Source organism: Dendropsophus ebraccatus, chromosome 1, assembly GCF_027789765.1.
Source record: "Dendropsophus ebraccatus isolate aDenEbr1 chromosome 1, aDenEbr1.pat, whole genome shotgun sequence".
In the NCBI taxonomy this organism is placed as follows: domain Eukaryota; kingdom Metazoa; phylum Chordata; class Amphibia; order Anura; family Hylidae; genus Dendropsophus; species Dendropsophus ebraccatus.
This window is the reverse complement of record NC_091454.1, coordinates 44476524-44501468: the sequence shown is the minus strand read 5'-3', so window position 1 is coordinate 44501468 and position 24945 is coordinate 44476524. Positions and strand designations below refer to the sequence as shown.

The 24945-nt window shown below is 44.7% G+C and overlaps 1 protein-coding gene across 6 annotated transcripts in view; it reads left to right on the top strand.

Moving 5' to 3' along the window:
• The window catches only part of JADE2 (jade family PHD finger 2), a 260373-nt gene that overhangs the window by 209069 nt on the left and 26359 nt on the right, over positions 1-24945 (top strand). For all 6 annotated transcript variants that reach the window (XM_069969992.1, XM_069969999.1, XM_069969979.1 and 3 more), the window contains exon 9: positions 18652-19140. In XM_069969992.1, the coding sequence (XP_069826093.1) occupies positions 18652-19140 (489 nt within the window). The remainder of the gene's footprint in view (positions 1-18651; positions 19141-24945) is intronic.

Genomic DNA, 24945 nt, shown 5'->3' with positions numbered 1-24945 from the left:
TGACCACCGCACGTTGCCTCTGACCACCGCACGTTGCCTCTGACCACCGCACGTTGCCTCTGACCACCCCAGATTGTCTGTAAGCACCGCAGGTTACCCGTAACAAGCCCACGTTGCCTGTAACCAGCCCACGTTGCCTCTGACCACCTCACGTTGCCTCTGACCACCGCAGGTTGCCTCTGACCACTGCATGTTGCCTCTGACCACCCCAAATTGCCAATGACCCTCTCCAGATTGCGGTAACCATGCCAGATTACAGGTACCCACCCGAGATTACCTATAAGCACTTCAGTTTATCCGTAACCACCCCACATTGCCCGTAACCACCCCACGTTGCCCCTAACCACCCCAGATTGTCTGTAAGCACTGCAGGTTGCCCGTAACCACCCCAGGTTGCCGTAACCACAGCAGGTTGCCCGTGACCACCCCATGTTGTCCGTAACCACCCCAGATTACCTGTAACTACCTCAGGTTGCCCATAACCACCCCAGGTTGCCCGTAACCACCCCACATTACCTGTAATCTCATTTTTTTTATTTTATTTTAGTAACTGCGCTATTCTAATAACCATTACTAGCTGCGGTTTTGCTCCAGCAAATTGGCGCTCCTTCCCTTCTGAGCCCTGCTGTGTGCCCATACAGTGGTTTATGCCCACATATGGGGTACCGTTTTACTCAGGAGAACCTAAGTTACAGATTTTGGGGTACGTTTTCTCTCCTGTTTCTCGTCAAATTGAGAAATTTCAAACTAAACCAACATATTATTGGAAAAATTTGAGTTTTTCATTTTTACTGTCTACTTTTGAATACTTTCCTCTAATACCTGTGGGGTAAAAATGGTCACCACACCCCAAAATGAATTCTCTCAGGGGTGTACTTTCCAAAATGGAGTGACTTATTGGGAGATTTTACTCTGCTGGCACTACAGGGGCGCTGCAAACGGACCTGGCGCTCAGAAACTTCTTCAGCAAAATCTGCATTGAAAAAGCTAATTAGCGCTCCTTCCCTTCTGAGCCCTCCTGTGTGCCCATGCAGTGGTTTATGCCCACATATGAGGTACCTTTTCACTCAGGAGAACCTGCGTTACAAATTTTGGGGTACTTTTTTTCTCTTGTTCCTCATAAAATTGAGAAATTTCAAACTAAAAGAACATAATATTGGAAAAATTTGAGTTTTTCATTTTTACTGTCTAATTTTGAATACTTTCCTCTAATACCTATGGGGTCAAAATGCTTACCACACCCCAAAATGAATTCTTTGAGGGGTGCATTTTCCAAAATGGGGTGACTTATGGCGAGATTTTACTTTGATGGCACTACAGGGGCGCTGCAAACGCACCTGGCGCTCGGAAACTTCTGCAGCAAAATCTGCATTGAAAAAGCTAATTGGCGCTCCTTCCCTTCTGAGCCCTCCTGTGTGCCCATACAGTGGTTTACGCCCACATATGGGGTACCCTTGTACTCAGGAGAACCTGTGTTACAAATTTTGGGGTGCTTTTTCTCTCATTTTCCTTTTGAAAATGAGAAACTTTAATCTAAACGTATATATTATTGGAAAATTTTAATTTTCCATTTTTTTACTGCCTAATTGTGAATACTTTCCTCCAGCCCCTGTAGGGTTAAAATGCTCATTATACCCCTAGATTAATTCTTTAAGGTGTGTAGTTTCCAAAATGGGGTCACTTATGGGGGTTTTCAGGATACCAGACTTCTAAATCCATTTAAAAAAACAACTAGTCCCTAAAAAAATCAGTTTTGGAAACTTTCACGAAAATGTGATAATTTGTTGATGAATTTCTAAGCCCCGTAACACCCTAAAAAAGTAAAATATGTTTACCAAATTATGCCAGAATAAAGAAGACATATTGGTAATGTGACTTAGTAACTAATTTATGTGCTACGACTTTCTTTTTTTAGAAGCAGAGAAATAAAATGCAAATTTTTTAAAATTTTCATGATATTTTGATGTTTTTCACAAAAAACACCAAGTAGTGACCAAATTTTGCCACTAACATAAAGTGACATATGTGACGAAAAAACAATCTCAGAATCGCTAGCATACGTTAAAGCATCACTGAGCTATAAGAGCATAAAGTGAGACAGGTCAGATTTTGAAAAATTAGCCTGGTCATTAAGGCCCAAACTAGCTGCAGCACGAAGGGGTTAAATATATTTGTCGGCGGGAATGCGGCGGGCGGCGGGAATGTGGCGGACTTACTGTGATAGCCTAATATATTGAATGAATACATTTATCCATAGATGTATTCATTCAATAAAGCATACTGTACACTACACTACATTACATAGACATCTATAGACACAATAAAGTCCCATAGACTTCTATATATAAAGCGCCCTCTGCTGGACACTCCATAGGAATTACACCTTTGGTCGTGACGTCACTGGATCTGAGAGAATTCTAACACTTCCTGATCTACTAAATTAAGGGAAATAGCCCTATATGTGCATTTCCCATAATTAATGTACATTAGAAATTTGTATAACTTTTCATAAGTAACAACATATCATAAATTATTTTTGGCCGGACTTCTCCTTTAATATAAGACCGGCATACTTGTAATCCCCCCCAATGTGTACATTCATATTACATACAAATATGCACAATATATACACATATCATACACAGATATAAAGAAATGCACATTACCTATATGAATACATAGTACACATTCACACACATGCACGTACATACGTACATCAAATCCTTAGGGATTTTATAATTTCCCTGCAACATATATAAGATGTCGAACACGACATGGAGAGGAAGGAACGGCTGCACATCCCATCTATGCCTGACACTATTGCCGCTAGGCCTATTTTAAAAATCAACACCAAGGTGTCTGTATATAATTTGATCAAACCATAATAGCCCCGTGTACCACATGCAGGTCCTTTGGTTCACGCGGGTCCCTACGCTAACTCCACACCGTGTCGGTCAGTGAACGCCAACCCCGCAAAGCGTGCACATGCAGGGAAGGGAGGCCATGGAATGGCCCTGCAACCCCAATGTCACAGGACCAAATCCAAAATGCCCCATCAGAACCCGGCCAGCACCTCCGGCGGGGAAGGCTGCCCCCAAACGACACAAGTATGAATATGGTATTACACTCACCAAATGCTACTGCAGACAGAATGGGAAAGACATAAGGTACTGACATGTGAGTACAGGCATATCCTGCTAATTTTGGTCATGTGGGTCTTATAAAGGAGTGTGAACTGTTCAGAAAAGGGACACGGAGCGATATGGCTTGATCAATTCATATTCCACCATCCTGAAGTTGTTTTTTTAAAATAGGCTTAGCAGCATTAGTATCAGCCATAGGTGTGATGTGCAGCCGCTCCTCTCTCTCCATGTCGGATTTTGCATTTCTCTCCCCTTTCTGGACAGCTGGCACTCCCCTTTAAAAGACCCATGTGACCTAAGTCAGCAGAGCTTATACCTGTGCTCACATGATGACAGTACCTCCATGTTTTTCCCCATTCTGTCTGCAGCAGTTTTGGTGAGTGTAATACCATATCCATACTTCTGGTGTTTGGGGCAGCCTTCCCCGCCGGTGGTGCTGGCTGGGACTTTTGGGGGGCACTTTGGGTTTGGTCCTGTGACATGGGGGTTGCAGGGCCATTCCATGGCCTCCCTTCCCTGCATGTGCATGCTTTGCGGGGGTAGCGGTCGCTGACCGACACGGTGTGGTGTTAGCGTAGGGACCCGTGTGAACCAGGAGACCTGCACGTTGGTACACGGGGCGATATGGCTTGATTAATTCATATTCCAACATCCTGAAGTTGGTTTTTTAAAATAGGCTTAGCAGCATTAGTATCAGCCATAGGTGTGATGTGCAGCCGCTCCTCTCTCTCCATGTCGGATATATATGATGTCTATTTATAGCTGGGGTCCATGTTGCTATGATAGGTGTGACCCTATCACTTGAAAAAAAAATTTGACAAACCTTGCAGATGTAGGTATAAACCTTGCCATGCATATTTTTTCTTCAAGATTTGAGTGTCCCTTTAATCCAGGGATACGCACATGCATGCAGGAGTTCTACTATCCACTGCTCCATCCTACTTGCGCTCATTGTGCCGGTGACATATCTGTGTAGAAGGCAGATGTCCAGCTTTATGACACTGCAATATGTAATGGACCCCCAAGTACCAAGCATAATAAATTATGCCAAAGTACGCAAAATAAAGACAAAACACCTTGTAATAAGGTGTGAAAGGGTCTCAATTTTACTTAACCCCTTAACGACCGCGGACATAAATGTACGCCCCAGAAGCCTGTGCCTTCGTACATTTACGCCCACTGTTTCTCCGATTGCTGTGTTAGACACCATCAACACCCACCCCACCCCCGCTGCCAACGATCGCTGCTATTGGCTAATCAATTCAGCCAAAAGCAGCGATCTGCAGCTTTCCGGATCATCATTGACCCGGAAAGCAATGCTGGTCGGTGCTGTCCGAGATAGCACCAACCGCCATTACTGTAAAAAGTAATGGTGGTCACAGTGCCACGTCCCGAACGTCGTGTGATAAATGTCTCCCAACAAAGGGTTAAATACCTGCTTTGGACACCCCAGATAGGTAGCTGAGGTGTCCAGAGCAGGTATTGGCCCATACTCACCTCATCCCGGGTCCCGCAGTGTCGTCCTTCCCGTTGGCTGCCTTCGGCTTTTTCCGACGGTCCCGTCTGCAATCTTCGGCTTTTTTCGCCTCCCCCTTTGTCAAACTTTGGATTTTTTCTGCTTTTGCGCCCTACTGCCCCCTAGCGGCTGATAAGTGTATGTTATACACTTATCAGTAGCTATAGGGATGTAGAAAGTGTTTTTTTTTCTCCCAGCGGCGATGCTGATCAGCACTATCACCGTTGAGTGCCGATCAGCATCGCACGTAAGTGCGCTGCTAATCAGCAACTCCTTCTTTTTGGCGTAGGGTGTTATTTTTTTCTATATCCTGCTGCCACTGTCTGCTGATAAGTGCGGCATTTATCAGCAACACCTTTTTTGGCGTAGTTGTTTTTTTTATTCTTAATGTTAAAAAAAACACGTCAAAAACACTATTACACTGCACGAAATAAAGTTTTACACTACACCACTATACATTTACATACCCCATATAATCAGCCCCATATAAAAATGGCCCCCAGGGTGTTTTAGGGTGCAGGACGCATACGCTATTATTGCCTCTTGACGCCGAAACAGCCAGTGAGGATGAATGGGGGGATCCTTTTTCCCTCCATTTATCCTCATCATCCAGTGACGTGTCTGTGGGTAGCGTAGCGTATGCTACCACCCAGACACGTCTTTTCCGCCAGTACCTTCTCAATAAGAGATCACGGTATGGCGTGAAATTCTACAAACTCTGTGAGAGTACCTCAGGGTACACTTACAGATTTAGGGTACGTGCACACTGTGGAATGGTGAAGGATATCCCTTTGTGTATTCCGCAGCTGGCACCCGCCGGCGGACTGATGCGGGTGCGTGTGTCTCCGCCCATGTCATAGATTCCATCTTATGCACGAACGAATTCCGTCGTCCAAAGAATGAATACGTTGGACAGAGGGTGGAATCCGCCAGTGCATAAAATAAAGTCTATGACACGGGCGGAGACGCACGCGCCCGCAGTTGCCAGCTGCGGAATGCACCAAGGGCTATCCGTCGCTATTCTGCAGTGTGCACATACCCTTAGAGCAGGGGTCTCAAACTCGCGGCCCTCCAGCTGTTGCCAAACTACAATTCCCATCATGCCTGGACAGCCAAAGCTTTAGCTTTGGCTGTCCAGGCATGATGGGAATTGTAGTTTGGCAACAGCTGGAGGGCCGCGAGTTTGAGACCTCTGCCTTAGAGTGTATGAAGGAAGGGACACCCAAATCCAGCCCCCAGACGCCCCCCCCCCCATCCTCAGAGTTAGTGTGAAGATCGTTTGGGAACTGATCCCACTGCTGGATAAAGGTTACCACCTGTACGGGGTTAACTTTTATACCAGCACCCCCCTCTTCCGTTCCCTTGCTGCCCGAGCTACTGTAGCTTGTGGCACGATCCGAAAATATCAGAAGCAGTAATAAAGGCCTGATTTTTAGCAGCCATGGAGCGGACCCAGCGCTTTTGGATATGAAGGACCCCGTATTGCACCAGGGCAACATTTTTCAGGTGATGTCCCCCACACTGGAAAACAGGAGACCCCAGAAGAAGCGCAGAGTGTGGCGTAACAGGGGGATCAGGAAGGACACCATTTTCCAGTGTAACACCTGTCCTGATCTCCCTGTGCTGCCAGGACAGTAGAAACCCCCCACAAGTCAGGGCCGGCCTTAGGGGTGTGCGACCTGTGCGGTTGCACAGGGCGCATCACTCCTGGCCAGCTGGGGGGCGCTCTGGCAGACAGTCAGCTGCACACCTAACTGGTCTGGCAGAGATATGTTCTGTCTGTCAGAGCGCCCCCCTAGCTGGCCGCCTGCCCTCCTTGCATAGGGGTTGGTTTGGGGCGCTCCCGAAGACAGAGGGGCCAGGGACCTTGCAGATTAATGTAACGGGTTCGTCCCGGTAAGCCCCGCCCCCACCGACAAGCCCCGACCCTTGGTGCCCACCGCGGGTGGGATACTGACAGTCTTCTAGCCACAATGCAGCCTGCTGAGCTGTTTGCTGGACAGGTCATCAGCTGTGTGTGTGGCAGCTAATCTCTGTAGCACAGGCCATGCTTCCTGGCTGGGCAGTGTGCTGACCTGTGACCTCTGCCCAGCCATGTGCCTCCTCTCTTCTCCTCTGCTCCTCATGCAGCGTCAGGAATGCTCTGCCCCTGCTGTAAGTCTGATGATTCTTCTCATCTATCTATCTATCTATCTATCTATCTATCTATCTATCTATCTATCTATCTTATTTTTCTTTCTCTCCCTCTGACAGTGCAGAGTCTGTATATACTGTGGCAATCTACTTGTGTATACATGCACTGCCACAGTATATACAGACACTGACATCTCTCCTCTCCTTGCCTTCTTGGAGTTTTTTTGTAAAATAAAAAGTTTTAAAAAGAGAATTGTCCGTAATGTTATAAAGCAGTGCATAACTACTACGCCCATCATACCCCGACAGCTAAAACAGTGCATAACTACCCATAGCATCCCTCATAGCTGAAACAGTGCATAACTACTGCCCCAGCATACCCCAACAGCTAAAGCAGTGCATAACTACTGCCCCAACAGCTAAAGCAGTGCATAACTACTGCCCCAACAGCTAAAGCAGTGCATAACTACTGCCCCAACAGCTAAAGCAGTGCATAAATACTGCCCCAACAGCTGAAACAGTGCATAACTACTGCCCCAGCATACCCTCATAGCTTAAAGGGGTTATCCAGCACTTCAAAAACATGGCCACTTTTCCCCCTCTCTTGTCTCCAGATTGGGTGAGGTTTCAAACAGAGTTCCATTGAAGTAAATGGAGCTTAACTGCAAACCGCACCTGAACTGGAGAAAAGAGAGGGGGAAAAGTGGCCATGTTTTTGAAGTGCTGGATAACCCCTTTAAACCGTGCATAACTACTACCCTGCGCATACCCTAACAGTTGAAACAATGCATAACTACTACCCCAGCATACCCTGATATCTAAAGTGTTATTGTCTGAACTATAAAACTGCCTGATCTTGCACGGTAAATGGTGTAATTGCAAAAAAAGGCCAAATCACATCCCAGAAAAAAATTCTAAAAGTGATGAAAAGGTCACATATATAACAGTCGGGGGTGGCGCTCATTATAGTAGGATTTAGTCTATCGTATCTAAATACTACAGCCTCCCATCTCAGTTATGGTTTTATTGTGGGAGATGTCTGGAGGGATGGGAGGCTGTAAGATTTAGTCTATGTCACTATTCGGGGGTATCAACAGGGGGGGTGGGGGGCGCCAAAAGAAAGTTTCGCACAGGGCTCCATCTGCCCCAAGGCCGGCCCTGCCACAAGTGACCCCATTCTGGAAACTACACCCCATAAAGAATCTAACAAGGGGAGCAGCGGGGATATGGCCCCCTGGTGTCGGGCACATTTGTGCCGTGAAAATGAAAAAAATTGTATTTTTTATTTTCACAGCACATGTTCTACATATGTGCCTGTCACCAGTGGGGTCCATATGCTCACTGCACCCCTTGTTAGATTCCTTGAGGGGTTTAGTTTCTAGAATGGGTCACTTGTGGGGGGTTTCTACTGTCCTGGCAGCACAGGGGCTTTGTAATTGCGACATGGCCTCCATCCTCCATTTCAGACTCTAAATGGCGCTCTGTCCCTTTGGTGGCTTGCCCTGTGCCCATATGGCACATTATGTCCACATGTGGGGTATTTTCGTACTCAGGGGAAATTACCCTACACGTTTTATGTTCATTTTCGTTTTTTAACCCCTTGTGGAAATAGAAAAAATGAAGGCTAGACCAACATGTAATGTAAAAATTTTTACATTTTTTCACTAAATCATTGATCTTGTCTTGATTTTTTCAATTTCACAAGGGGTTAAAAAACGAAAATGAAGATAAAACGTGTAGGGTAATTTCCCCTGAGTACGAAAATACCCCACATGTGGACATAATGTGCCATATGGGCACAGGGCAAGCCCCATTATGGAAACTACACCCCTCAGGGAATGTAAAAAGAGGTGTAGTGAGCATATGGACCCCACTGATGACGGGCACAAATGTGGAACAATGTGCCGTGAAAATGAAATATTAAATTTTTTACACTATAATGTTGGTTTAGCCTTGAATTTTTCATTTTCACAAGGTGTTAAAAGATAAAAAAAAAACACAAAATGTGTAGAGCAATTTCCCCTGAGTACGAAAATACCCCACATGTGGACATAAAGCGCCAAGCAGGTGGGGTCCATTTGCTCACTGCACCCCTTGTTAGATTTCTTGAGGGGTGTAGTTTAAAGAATGGGGTCACTTGTGGGGGGTGTCGAGTGTTTTGGCAGCACAAGGGCTTTGTAAATGCGACATGGCCCTTGAAATCCATTCCACTGAAATTCAGCTTCCAAAAGCCAATTGGCGCTCCTTCCCTTTGGAGGCTCGTCCTGCGCCCGCTTGGCACTTTATGTTCACATATGGGGTATTTCCGTACTCGGGAGAAACTGCGCTAAACGTTTAATTTTTTTTTTTCTTTATCCCTTTTTAAAAATGAAAAATCGAAGGCTAGAACAACGTTTTAGTGTAAAAAATTTAATTTTTCTTCTAGCCACATTGTTCTGAAAATCTGGGAAGCACCTGTGGGGTCCAAATGCTCACCGCACCCCTTGTAACATTACGCACCCCAGAGCCTCTGCCAACCTGAAGTGGTACAGTCATGAATGACCAAATATAACGGAGGCGTTGAAATTCACTAGGCGCTCCTTTATATTTGAGGCTTGTGGTTGCGTCAAATAGCGCATTAGTGCCACATATGGGGTATTTCTATAAACTGCAGAAACGGGGCAATCAATATTAGGGTGCATTTCTCTGGTAATATGTTTACAATTATGAAAGATATTGGATTACAATAAAATCTCTACACAGAAAATTAAAATTTTCAAATTTCTTACACACTTAGCTTTTATTTCTGTGACTCCCCTAAAGGGTTAAAAAAAACTTTCTAGATGTGCTTTTGCACAGTTTGGGGGGTGTAGTTTCTGAAATGGGGTGCTTTGTGGGGCTTTCTAACATACAGTCCCCTTAAATACACTTTAAGGATATGTGCACACTCTGTATGAGATCGGCCGTTCCGTGACCCCGGCCTGGTCACGGAACGGTCGGTCTCTGGCCGGATCATCTCGGCCGGTACTTAAGTACCGGCCAGGTGATCTTTCCGGCCATGGAGCTCTGATGCGGGCGCATCAGCGTGCGCCCGCATCAGAGCTACCCATAGCGCACAGTGAGCCGCTCGCTTCACTGTGTGAACTGACTGGTCTTTCTGCGGCCGGAATTCACTGAACTCCGGCCGCAGAAAACTGACCTGTCAGTTTTTTCCGGCGCCGCACAGGATCCCGGCTGGAGCGTATACGATGTGTGTACGCTCCCGCCGGGATCCGATTGACGATAAGACTATGTTCCACCCCGCAAAACTACGGCCGTAGTTCTGCGGCGAGAACTACGGCCGTAGTTTTACGTAGTGTGAACATAGCCTAAACCTTAACAGGTCCCTAAAAATATCTGATTTTGAAATTTCACTGAAAATTTGGAAAAGTGCTAATGTTTTAAGCTTTCTATTTTAAAAAAAAAATGAAAGAGAGTTTAATAAATGCCGCCAACATAAAGTAGACATGTTGCTAATGCTATTTAATATATAATTTATGTGGCATAACCATTTTCTGTATAAGCAGAAAGCACTCAGGCGAGGGGGACTGTGGGGGAAACCTCGAGGGAGCAATGGCTGGAGAGTTGCCCCTCCCCTGAGCTTAGAGGGTAATACCATACTATAACTATAATGCTATAAAACTGGATGTGAGTGAGATTTGGCTGCAATATCTGTCACCTTATTGATAGCTAGGCGGATCTATCTCTTCTCCCTCACTGATCCAGGTCCAATCCTCAAAAAGATGGAGACTTGATGAAGGGGTAGTCTAAAGCAGACCATCCCTTTTCCCCTGCTAGAACCTCCAAGGGGTAGGGGGCTGTAAAGTAGTCAAGCTCAAGGTCCTTTGGCGCATCAAAGATGGCACCAATCAGGGTGCGGTTTATTGCTTTATGGAACCTTCTTTATAACATAAGCGCTTGTCATCATAGTGCATGGTTGCCATGGTTACTGCAGACAAACACATCTGAAGCATTAACCCATTAATGACTGGCGATGTGCTTTACTGCAGAGGTCACTAAACACACTTGTGACCAAGCAAACAGCTTATGGTTACGTCACACTAAGAACATAGTTTGATGTGGCCCATAGCAACCAATCACAGCTCAGCTTTTGTTTCTCAAATGACTCTTGTAAAATAAAAGCTGAACTGTGATTGATTGCCATGCGCAATTTACAGTCTAACTTGCCCATAGCAACCAATCAAAGCTCAGCTTTAATTTTATAAGAGCTTGTCAACATATGAAAGGTAAGCTGTGATTGGTTGCTATAGGAAAATCAGACTGTGTCCTGTCTCTGGCAGATTGATAAAGCTGCTCCATTGCTGTAAAGTTGATGATGATGATGATGACTGAAAACACATGACATCAAGCTTCCCTATAATGCTTTGCAGTCTGCCCTTCCTCTATGTCTCCCAACCCATATTTACCTCTGGTACAGGAAAGTACCAGGTACAGCTCACATGCTGTCAGATTTTTAGCCCCAGAGCCACACTATGCAGGCTGCGGCCCCTCTCCCTCCTCTACTTCTGTGCCCTGACTGCCAGCAGCACATTGAGCAGATAGAGGCAGCCTGAGAAGAGGAGGTGGCAGAGAGTCCCAGGGGAGAGGAGAGGGGCTGCGCTAAATCTGCACACCTACATGCTGCTGCTTGTCACCCCAGTCACTCCCTGCCTTTATATAATATGATGAAACCCCAGGTTACTTGATAGAGGCAGTAAGTGACCAGTTGAAAGGCTTGTGCAGCAGTGTTGGATGATTACATGTCATCCTGGAGCTGCTAGACAGGGAGACCCACCTCCTGTTTTGGGGCAATTCAAAGGGTAGGTAGATTCCCCTGTGGGCCAGTCCTGCTGTTATCTCTACCTTTTAACACCACACAGCACGCTGTATTCTCTACCTGTAACACCACACAGCACGCTGTATTCTCTACATGTAACACCACACAGCACACTGTATTCTCTACATGTAACACCACACAGCACACTGTATTCTCTACCTGTAACATCACACAGCACACTGCATTCTCTACATGTAACACCACACAGCACACTGTATTCTCTACCTGTAACATCACACAGCACACTGCATTCTCTACCTGTAACACCACACAGCACACTGTATTCTCTACCTGTAACACCACAAAGCACGCTGTATTCTCTACCTGTAACATCACACAGCACGCTGTATTCTCTACCTGTAACATCACACAGCATGCTGTATTCTCTACCTGTAACATCACACAGCATGCTGTATTCTCTACCTGTAACATCACACAGCATGCTGTATTCTCTACCTGTAACACCACACAGCACGCTGTATTCTTTACCTGTAACACCACACAGCACGCTGTATTCTCTACCTGTAACACCACGCAGCACGCTGTATTCTCTACCTGTAACACCACGCAGTACGCTGTATTCTCTACCTGTAACACCACGCAGTACGCTGTATTCTCTACCTGTAACACCACACAGCACACTGTATTCTCTACCTGTAACACCACACAGCACGCTGTATTCTTTACCTGTAATACCACACAGCACACTGTATTCTCTACCTGTAACACCACACAGCATGCTGTATTCTCTACCTGTAACACCACACAGCACGCTGTATTCTCTACCTGTATCACCACACAGCATGCTGTATTCTCTACCTGTAACATCACACAGCACGCTGTATTCTCTACCTGTAACACCATACAGCACGCTGTATTCTCTACCTGTAACACCACACAGCCGCTGTATTCTTTACCTGTAAAACCACACAGCACGCTGTATCAATACTATACCAGGGGCATTCAGCATTAGGGCGGAGCCCAATCCTATGAAGGAATTTAGGCATTCTTTACACCCGATGAATCAAAAATAAATGGGAGGTTCAGTGAGTTTCAGATACTACCAATTTAGGTTTCAGAGCCAGTAAATCTGCCCATTGTTCGGCTGTATTGGGGCCCACCTTGCCTTCCCATTGTCCCTTAACATCCAGGGGTCTTTCAAAAATACTTTGACCTGATTCTACACTTTCCTCAGCATTGGGCAGCATAATCAGGATATCTGGCGGTCTAGTGTGAAATGCTATCTCTAATAGAAAATGGGCACACTCCTCCTACTGCATTCTGCTGCATTTTTAATAAGTATTAGCTAGCTATGTTTTTCTAATCTGGAAAATTCCTTTAACGTGATTTAAATGGTGAGATCCTTACTTGGAAACTAGGCTATATATAAATATACCGTACATATATTTTAGCAGAAAGTATTTAAACAAGCTTGACAGTGGCTGCTACAGGGAAATGTGGTATAGCTTTATCTAAATGAGTGCCTTATAATAAATGGCATTTTTATTCAGTCTCATGAACACTTCCTTTAACTGGCGGTAACGATGTAACTGGAATGGTAGATGCACTCTTGGAATAATTTTTGGCAGGCTGAAAAAATTGATTCACAGGTCAGAAAGATCAGCGCTTATCTGGGAACTTGCTGAAATAAGAGAGATAAGATTGCACGATTTTGTGCTCTTTGCTATACACAAGGGAGGAGATTTATGAAAGGGTGTAAATTGCCCACAGCAACCAATCACAGCTCCTCTTATATTTTACCAGAGCTAAAAGCAGAGCTGTGATTGGTCGCAGTGGGCAGTTTACACCAGGTGCATATTTAAACCCTTTCATAAATCTCCCCCAAGCTTTTTGTCTCCTCTCCATACTCCCTCCCCCCCCCCCCCTCAATCCCTCAATAGACCATAATGGACACAGATAAGTGAGTGGGGGGGGCTGCAAAACAGCTTTTTGAGTACAGAAGGAAACTCTTTTTCTTTCTTTTCTTTTAAAACTCTTATTTATTTTGTTCAAAAGTACAGTCAGGAACATAAGGTTATTCATAAAAAATTCTTAAGCACCTTAGAAGACAACAATCAGCAAGTTAAGGCTGCAGGGACAAATAGCGAGAGTCAGTAATATGGTCATCCATGTACAGCAGCAGAGCCTGCCGTAGGCAAAAGTACTTTTGTATTTTCTAACCATAACAGGAAATAAGGGGGGATAAACAAGGGTGGGGGAGGGGGAGGGAGAGATAAGGTTGTAAGGAGGAGAGGGGGATAAGGAAAGATATACATGTCAGTTTTACTAAGTGTGGTTTCGGAGATGACAGAGAGATCAAGAGTCTAGAGGGCAACTTAGCCCAGGGAGATAAGACTTTTATAAAGGTACTACAGGCCAACTCCTCTAGATGGTATAGATGGTCGACCTTTTGGACCCAAAGTTGCCCTAAGCGGGGAGCCTCCTCCTTCCACGCAGCGGCCATAAGGAGCCTAGCAGAAGCTAGTAAGGGTTTGATAAGCCTCAAAGTCGCTTTAGGGAGTGTGGAAGGCAAAAGCTGGAGGAGACAAGTTTCGGAAGGGCAGGGAATGAAGATTTTATTGATTTCACTAATGCAGGAAGTGGTTTGTTTCCAAAAGTTTGAGATGTTGTGGCAGTGGCGCCACATATATTAGCCTGGAGTTGTCCCACACCTCCTGTATACATTTGGGTAATCGGGATTAAATTTATGAAATTTAAGAGAGAGTTATGGAGCGTTTACACAGACAGATTTATCTGACAGATCTTTGAAGCCAAAGCCAGGAACAGACTATAAACAGGGATCAGGTCATAAAGGAAAGACTGGGATCTATCCTCTTTTTAAATCCATTCCTGGCTTTGGCTTCCAAAATCTGTCAGATAAATCTTTCTGTGTAAACGCACCCTAATGCTAAGTTTACACAGAGCGATTATCGGACGATCAAATTCGAACGATAATTGTACGTGTAAACGCGGCGAACGATCGAAAAATCGTTCACTTTGATCTTTTAACATGTTCATAAATCGTCGTTCGTAGTTCGCCAAAAATTCGCTGATCGTTCCGTGTAAACAGTCGTCGCGCTATAGTCCGGCCGCCCGCCACATAGCCCCCCGCTCACAGCCCGGCTACCCTCTTCAGCCAATCAATGCAAGGCACAACTGATTGGCTGAAGGGGAGCCGTTTGAAATTTCCGGCTCCCCTCTTCAGCCAATCAGTGCTGCCTTGCATTGATTGGCTGAAGAGGGGAGCCGGGAATTTCAAACGGCTCCCCATTTAGCCAATCAGTGCTGCGGGGGGTGGGGGGTGATCGGAGCGGCAGCGGGGGGCGATCGGAGCGGTGGCGATCGGGGCGGCGCAGGGGACTGCGGTTGAGCTGGGGGCCGGCTGCGGGCGGGACGGGCTGCGGGCGCGCGATCGCAAAACGATTTTCGTACGATATATTGTACCGTCTAAACGCTGATCGATATGAAAAAAAAATTGTTACTTCGAAACAGTTAATCGTACGATCGGGCCAATAATTGCCTCGTGTAAACTTAGCATAAGGGTCCATTTACACCAGGGGTGGGGAACCTCCGGCCCTCGGGCCGCATCCGGCCCCTGACACCTCCGGATGCGGCCCGCGGCTCCCCTGTGACATGCGCCGCTCTGCGAGGGGAAGGAGCCGGCATTCACAGCATCGTCCTGTGTCTGTGACAGCTGCCAGGAGGATGCTGTGAGTGCCGGCTCCTTCCCCAGCAGAGCGGCGCACATCTTCTGTCTCCTGCAGTTTGCGGCTCTCCTGTGATGTGCGCCGCGCTGGTGAGGCAGGAGCCGGCATACACAACATCTTCCTGTGTCTGTGCCGGCTCCTTCCCCAGCAGAGGGGCGCACGTCTTCTGACTCCTGCGGGCCGCGCGCGATGACATCATTTCATCGCGCGCCGCCTGCAGGAGAAGACCGTCACAGAAGAGAGGAGGGAGGACCTGGGCAGCGTGGGAGTGGAGGAAAGGTGAGTGGGATGTTTAATTTTTTTTATTTGGGGCAGGCACTGGGGGTTAACTAGGCCACCAGGGACATGACTGAGAGGGTTAAGAAGGCCACCAGGGACATGACTGAGGGGCTTAACTAGGCCACCAGGGACATGACTTGGGGGCTAACTAGACTACCAGGGACATGACTTGGGGGCTAACTAGACTACCAGGGACATGACTGGGGGGTTAACCAGGCTACCAGGGACATGACTGGGGGCTAACTAGGCCACCAGGGACATGACTGGGGGGCTAACTAGGCCACCAGGGACATGACTGGGGGGTTAACTAGGCTACCAGGGACATGACTGGGGGCTTAACTAGGCTACCAGGGACATGACTGAGGGCCTAACTAGGCTACCGGGGACATGACTGAGGGGCTGAAGTAGGCCACCAGGGACATGACTGAGGGGGTTAACTAGGCTATCAGGGACATGACTGAGGGGGTTAGAAGGCCACCAGGGACATGACTGAGGGGCTTAACTAGGCCACCAGGGACATGACTGAGGGGCTAACTAGGCTACCAGGGACATGACTTGGGGGCTAACTAGACTACCAGGGACATGACTTGGGGGCTAACTAGACTACCAGGGACATGACTGGGGGGTTAACCAGGCTACCAGGGACATGACTGGGGGGCTAACTAGGCCACCAGGGACATGACTGGGGGGCTAACTAGACCACCAGGGACATGACTGGGGGGTTAACTAGGCTACCAGGGACATGACTGGGGGCTTAACTAGGCTACCAGGGACATGACTGAGGGCCTAACTAGGCTACCAGGGACATGACTGAGGGGCTTAAGTAGGCTACCAGGGACATGACTGGGGGGATTAACTAGGCCTACCAGAGGCATCACTGGGGGGGGGGGGGTAGTTAGGCTACCAGGGACATGACTGGGGGGTTAACTCAGGCTACAGAGTATCACTAAGGATTCACATCAGGTACAAGGGGCATGACTGGGGGTTAACTACAATAGCAGGGGCATTAGGGGAACAATACTTTGCCTTGTCCCGGTGCTGCAAACCCACGCTACCCTGCTGCGCACGGTATGCGGCCCTCAAATCATTTTATAAATGCCCGACTGGCCCTTGACATGGAAAAGGTTCCCCACCCCTGATTTACACAGAAAGATTATCTGACAGATCATCTGCCAAACATTTAAAGCCAAAACCAGAAACAGACTGAGATTTTTTCCTCTTTTCAAATCTATTCCTTGCTTTGGCTTCAAATCTTTGGCAGATAATCTGTCAGATAATCTTTCTGTGTAAATGGGACCTTAGGTACCAGCAGCAATCTGACACTTTGGGAAGTGCGTTTAGGGGCTGCTAGAATGGATTTAATTTGAGAGTCGGAAAAAGAAGTCCCTTCTCCAAAGTCTTAATAAAGACACATGAGAATTTGCTTTAAAATGAGAGTTTGGTTTGTAAAATTAACTTCTTGAACCAGGTGGGTTGAGGCAATGCGCCCAGTCTCCTGCTGAAAGATTTGAGTGAGTTTTACGCAATCTGGTGTAAACGAAAAAGTCGAATTTTGGGCAATTGACAAGCTGGCACATCTCCTTGTTTGTGGGGAGTAGACCCTCTGGGAGCAGTGAATGAGGGGACTGCGTATTAAGTCATAGTGAGAGGTGGTAAGGAAACTCTTTTGCTTAATAGAACCTATTATTTGTCAGCACCCGGGCCCTACCTAAGGTGCTGACAGTGTGCTGTAGCCTGCAGTCCCCTAGTGAGCATGTGACTTTTTGGTAATTTGTCCATGGAGTGGATTTTGCAGAATTTCTTGTCTCCTACTGTAATGAAGAGGAGTTGTTTGTGCCGCACTTTGGCACACCTCACTACTCCTTCCTCCTCCCTCTTCTTCATGAATAATCAATGCTGCCCGGCCTCCTGCTCACTCAGCTGTCAGCGAGTGTCTCTGATTGCAGACCAGTCCTCTGTAGGCAGGTTATGATGAAAGAAACACTCCAGGTATAGTTGAATCTGAACCCAAGTGTGGGTCTAGAGACCTACCAGCAGTTCATTCTTGGGTTGAAATCCCTGTTGAAATTGAGTGGATAGCTGCCATTTAATGGCAAATAATTTTTATAATTAATAAATAATTATAACAGTTGTATTTGCCATTAAATGGCGGCCATATACTCAATTTCAACAGTGTGTGAACATAGCTTTTCTGTGTTTTAAATCCACTTCTGGTTTTGGTTGCAAAATACTGAGCAAAAGCCTCAAAAATTATACAGTAATGAGAAAAAAAATAAAGACCTATATTTCATTTCAATAAGGGGATTTTAACCAAAGAATAGACTGCTGGCAGGTCTCTAGACAGGTGAGTTACCCCTAGACCACAGCTCAAACATGTTTGTGTTCAGAGATTCAACAATAGCTGAGTGTTTCTTTCAGACATAACCTGCCTTAGGAGGACTGATGTGCAATCAGAGACACTGACTGACAGCTGAGCGAGCAGGAGGGCGGGCAGCATTGATTATTTATGAAGAAGAGGGAGGAGGAAGGAGTGGTGAGGTGTGCCAGATTGCGGCACAAACAACTCCTCTTTGACTCTTAATTACAGTAGAATTGTGCATAATTAAATTATCAAAAGGTACCATACTACTAGGGGACTGCCAACTGCGGCACACTGTCAGTACCTCAGGTAAGGCCCGGGTGCTGACAGATTCCCTTTGAAATTGCTTTTACTATTGATTTCTTTAGTTCAGTACCCAAAACTTTTTTGATTGGTTCTCTTTAAAGCAGTGTATCTAGTGTATGGATGGGTATATAAAGGCAGCTATGGTGCTAAAATGCCTATTGTTGCCTCTCCGCTTTAGGTCTCGGCTGTCTAACTGCCTCCCAGTCAAGCCTGGCCTGGTGGAGTGACAAGCACTGTTTTAGGTTCTACAGATAATTTATAATATAGCCTATTACATTTTACTTGTAGATCTATTGTAAATAACGAAGCCGACTTTTTGTATTTGTGGTAATGTATTTGTGGTTTACTTCCAGTGTTCCATGCCGTCCTGCGTTACTGCGTTCCACGTTACCTGCGCCTTTGACCACAACCTAGAGATGCACACCACCTTGGCAGAGAATGATGAAGTAAAGTTCAAGTCCTATTGTCTGGATCACAGCAAAGGAGCCACCAAGCCAGAGGACCAGTACAGCCAAAGACCATCCTCATCTGTTGCCTCAGTAGATGCTGACCAATTGCAGCAGGATCTAGAAAAAGTCACTTTGAGAAAACAAAAGCTTCTCCAACTGGAGGAGGATTTCTATGAACTTGTCAAGTTAGAGGATGTGGCAGAGAACCTTAATGTGAACAAGAACGTGGTTGACTTTATTTACCAGTACTGGAAGCTAAAGAGAAAGGCAAACTTTAACAAACCTCTTTTAAGCCCTAAAAAAGACGAAGTAGATGACTTAGCTCAGCAAGAGCAAGATGTACTTTTCAGGAGATTAAAACTATTTACACATCTAAGGCAGGATCTTGAAAGGGTAAGTTGGCAATGTTTTTCTATGTCTACAGTACTTGAATTTTTGTGTATTATACTCATCATTCATCAAGATATGTCTACATTCTAGAAACAGTTCTGCTTGCTGCTGGCCACAATTGCATTTTCCATTTGCCTCAATATTTGTAAAACATTTTGCTAGTTTCAAGTTTTTTGAGCACTACTGTTGTCACACAAGATCCAGTATGTGCAATTTTGGAGGAATTTATCAAGACAATCGGACCTGTATGTTGCTCTGACATAAAGCCCTGCCTCAGGGCTGCTGTATGTCCTGCAGGAAGTGATATTCTTTCCAGTCTAGACAACCATCAAAAAACTGTCAGTGCGAAACAAAAAAAAACCACAACTAAATTATTAAAACTCAGGTGCCACAAACATCAGCAACCCACCAGAATACAAAACAGAGACACTTGTACTTATCATGTTTTCATGCAAATGCAGTTGGTTCCTTTGACATTTTTGGTCACTTATTTGATTTATTTATAATAATTTTTATATTTATTTTCTCATCAATCCATTCTCACCTATTCTTTTACACCTCACACATTTATTTATTTTTTTGAGCTGTTTCCCCTGGTCAGCTATCCTCATAGACATACAGTGGGAAAAAAAAGTATTTAGTCAGTCACCAATAGTACAAGTTCTCCCACTTAAAAAGATTAGAGGCTGTAATTTACATCATAGGTAGACCTCAACTATGAGAGACAAAATGAGAAAACAAATCCTGAAAATCACATTTGTCTGATTTTGTAAGAATTTATTTGCAAATTATGGTGGAAAATAAGTATTTGGTCAACTACAAACAATCAAGATTTCTGGCTCTCACAGACCTGTAACTTCTTCTTTAAGAGTCTCCTCTTTCGTCCACTCATTACCTGTAGTAATGGCACCTGTTTAAACTTGTTATCAGTATAAAAAGGCACCTGTGCACACCCTCAAACAGTCAGACTCCAAACTCCACTATGAAGACCGAAGAGCTGTCAAAGGACACCAGAAACAAAATTGTAGCCCTGCACCAGGCTGCAAAGACTGAATCTGCAATAGGCAACCAGCTTGGAGTGAAGAAATTAACTGTGGGAGCAATAATTAGAAAATGGAAGACATACAAGACCACTGGTAATCTCCCTCGATCTGGGGCTCCACACAAAATCTCACCCCGTGGGGTCAAAATGATCACAAGAACTGTGAGCACGAATCCCAGAACCACGCGGGGGGACCTAGTCAATGAACTGCAGAGAGCTGGGACCAATGTAACAAAGCCTACCATCAGTGACACACTACGCCGCCAGGGACTTAGATCCTGCAGTGCCAGACGTGTCCCACTGCTTAAGCCAGTACATGTCCGGGCCCATCTGAAGTTTGCTAGAGAGCATTTGGATGATCCCTCTGTCATTGCCAACAAAGGATGTATAACAAAGTATTGAGATGAAATTTTGGTACTGACCAAATACTTATTTTCCACCATAATTTGCAAATAAATTCTTACAAAATCAGACAATGTGATTTTCTGGATTTGTTTTCTCATTTTGTCTCCCATAGTGGAGGTCTACATATGGTGTCAATTACAGGCCTTTCTCATCTTTTTAAGTGGTGGAACTTGCACTATTGGTGACTGACTAAATACTTTTTTTCCCCCACTGTATCTCCTTTATCTACGATGAATAGGAATATATGATATCTTGTAAAACTTCTTATATTGGCCCAATGACTGTTGCATCTGTAAATACTTGCCTTCTGTATTTGTATCTGGATCCTTGTCCATGTCGATACTGTTCTCCTTCACCTAGCGACGAGCGATACATATTGTCGTCTGCTCGCTTTGTGAGTTGGATTAACAGTGCGCAGGCGCCGCCACGCCAGGCAGTGACTCATTTTTAGCCACATTGGTTGGGGCAGCGTAGGTGTGTCCGAGGCACCTCGGACGTCATCTCACATGCCCCGAACCAATATGGAGTCCACAAGTGCTACTGCATGCACAATGGTAAAACCACATTCTGTTTTTTACTGTATGTGTACTAATTAGTGGTAAGTGACTAGTATTCAATCGAATAGCTATGCATTTGAATATTCGAACGAAAAATTGATTCGCCCTCCCACCCCCCTGGTGCTTTTTTCCAGCCAATAAACATGCAGGGAGGGGTGGGGGGGACAGGCACTAGGTATAGGCAGGACTTTAAAAAAAAAAAAAAAAAAAAAGCTTTAACTGTGATTGGCTGGCTAAATTATGTCACCTCCTGAGTATACGAATAGGTGATTTCAGATTTGTGTCATTTACTGGTTGGAGCTGTATAGAGACTGTATACCAGGAAAAATTTGCTTTTAGGTGAAGTTGGGTAGAAAGGGACCCCCAAAAGCCCTTGTTAGGGCTAAAAGTGTAGAAAGCAGAGATTTAGAAGGTGTTCAGGGTCCTATTAGACAAAGTGATATTTAATGTTTATCGACATACAATTGCAAACAAGATTGTTTATCGTTAACCTGAAATCGTTGACCATATTACACAGAACTATAGTCGTTAGTTTCGATCGTTAATGCGAACGTTACTGCGATTGTCCAAGAGAGAGAGAGAGAGAGAGAGGTCGGCACCACTGCTATAGCAGCATAATAAATGAGCAGTCAGCAAAAAGGTCGTGTCTGAACAGACTCCTAGGGTGGTGCACACACGGAGGTAAGGCAGTCTATAATAGTAGAAAGAAAGAGACGTATGGCACTCACCCAGGGTGAGTGCCATACGTCTCTTTTTTTCTACTATTATTAGTTACTACGATTGTTTACTCCATCTGATCCCAACAAAACAATGAACAATGTGCAATTACATTGAACGAGTAGTTAACAAATGCGGAACTTGAGCGAACGGATTACAGCAAACAATAGTTAGGAAGCGATAATCGCCCTGTGTAATAGGGCCCTTGGGTAGGAAGGGACCCCCAAAAGTTAGATGCACCCAGGCATGTTTCCCCTGGTGTCCCAGATGCATTCCAGATGTTTTGGCATAATTTCCAGAGGTGTCATTGTGGACTTGGTGACCTTCAAGTGGTTGAATATTGATTTCAAAGTCCTGAGTATTTTTCTCCTATAGACTATAATAGGATTCGATATTCGGATCGAATATACGAATATCAGGGGCTAGTTGAATCAATTTTAGAATTTTCGAATATTTCACTATTCGCTTATCTCTAGTACTAATGGTTTAGCTGCCTATAAATACCATCCCCACTACATACTAAAAAACCAAAAAGTGCAACAGCCACTTACAGGTGCAAGTGCTTACCTTACATACTCCCCCGGCGTACACATGATAAAAACCTGCTCTGTAGATTTAAAAAAAATGAGGATCTTAGCAAACCGCTTGATCAGTCAGAGACATAGTCTCTCCTGGGCTAACAATAATGGTGCGTTTACACAGAAAGATTTATCTGACAGATTTTTTAAGCCAAAACCAGGAATGGATTTGAAAGGAAGAGAAATCTCAATGTTTCCTTTATGACCTGTTCTCTGTTTATACTCTGTTCCTGGTTTTGGCTTCAAAGATCTGTCAGAGAAATCTTTCTGTGTAAACGCACCCTTAGCCTACAACTGGGCAGACAGGATCCAAATAATCTGTTTAACATATACTGTATGTGTTATAAAAAAAGGGGGGGGGGGTCTAAAAAAAAATAGATGCGTTTTAATGTGTTTTTTGATCCTTTTTTCATGGAAGACAATGGTAAAACGGATCGCATAAAATGTATTAAAAAACAGATTGCAAAAATGTGAACCCATCCTAAATATGAGTTTCTATAATGATACAGTTTAACTGTTTATCACAGACTACCGATTGTGCACTTGCATTGTCACCCACAGAACAAAAAAAACAATAGAACACGTCTCTGATGCATGGGCAGGTCTGATTCCTGGGAACAGATCTTGCATCCTATTTATACCAGCATGACAAAATGAAGCAAAAATTTTATGAATATGTTGAGAAATGTGGGTCCCCACCCATGCCAGCATATTTATTTTCCCTAAATACATGGCTGGAGGCTTGGTCCCTTTTACAGAATATATCAGCTTAGAGTATAGATCCTGCTAATTTTTTAATCTTTGATGACTGTTGTGTTCGTCAATATCCCTTATACATTAAAGTCAATCTGTCAGCTGCAATTCATGTTTCAAACTGCTGACACTGCTGTTAGATAGCTGTTAGGACAAGGAGACACGTGATGTGGGGCCTTTCATATGTCAATCTGTGCTCCCAGATTGTAGTAAAATGCTTTTATTCTACAGTACAAAGAGTCAGAGGCTTTCCCAAGCCCCCCAGCAAGCTGTAACACCTCCTTACTCCCCCCTCCCATACCTGCCCCTGCTGACAGATCTCCTTTAAACTTAAATAGATCTGTTTTATGAGCAATGTAAAGGTATGTTCACACTGAGTAAATGTGGCGGAACTCTCCGCCGTGGAATCCCGCCTGCCTCAGTGTCAAACAGCGTCTCTATGGGATTGCTCGCGCGCCTCCACTCTTCTCTTGTCAAAGAGTTGACATGTCAATTCTTTGAGCAGAGAGCGGAGGCGTAGAAGCTTGGTAGCAGGTGGAAAGGATGTGACTTACATGCAATGCCTGTTCCAGAATTTTAGTGCGCTATTTCTACCAAAAGTAAGCCAACTAATTGTAGGCCTAATCTTAACTAAATATTGTACAAATGCAACAGATTTATCAAACAGCATAATCCACTGTGATAAATCTAGTGCAACTGTGGACTAAAACAATAGAAAGATCCCCAGCTATGAAATGTGTTAAAACAATAAACTTTATTTCTTCATAGTCTAAATGTTGTACGAGCAGATGGTTAAAACTCAGCAGAAACACCATCACATTTCAGACTATTACAGCTCTTAATCATGGCATCAGCGCCAGCATTTCTGTTGTGTTTTATCGTAGTTATTAAAACATTGCATTTTTACCAGGAAGTTATACGTGGCGGTGAGCTATGTCCTTTATCTGCACTTGTGCACTGTTTGTCTAGTCTTGCACTGTCTAAGAGTTAGTGAATTAATTTCCCCACTTTTAATAAATTATTGTATGACCCTATTTTAAAGATCACATTGATATTCAGTATCTCAGACCACCATCTTTTATTCTAGGTTTTAACCTAGCTGGCTATTAAAATGGGGGAAACCCTATGTGAGGTTTTTTATAAATAATTTTATAACCAGCCAGGTTAAAAAACCTTACAGTACCAGGGTGGGAAGGGCCATTTTTTATAATAATACCAGCCTGCCGCCGCCCAGTCCAGGAGCGCTAATTTTAACCCTCAGGGACTACTGTTTGCAGGCTCTTCCCAGTACCCCTTCTGTTGTGGGTACTGGGGTAATAATAGGAGGGGGGGGGGGGGGGTTGTTAGTGTTAGTTATTTTATAGCAACTAACACAAGGCCCCGAGTAATGGATGCCATCTATCAGACAGCTTTCTCTATTAAGCCTGTAAAAAAGTAAATAAACAAAAAAAACTATTGAGAAAACAGTTTTATTAAAAAAAAATAACACCGCCACATCCCTCCTTGACCATTTTATAAAAAAAAAAAAAAACACACAGTGCTGTTTATCGACGTACTGTAGTGCACTGAACCTGACGCAATCCTCTAGATACCAATATCTTAAAAACAAAAGGGAAAAACACAAAAAAAAGCCAGGAGCAGAACACTTTCATTTTGACAGATGTTCTGTACCTTACATTATGCAGCTTCTTGGCAGATGCTGCTTGCAGTCTGGCACACAAGGGGTTAAGTGAGGATGCATGGCATTGTGTAATTT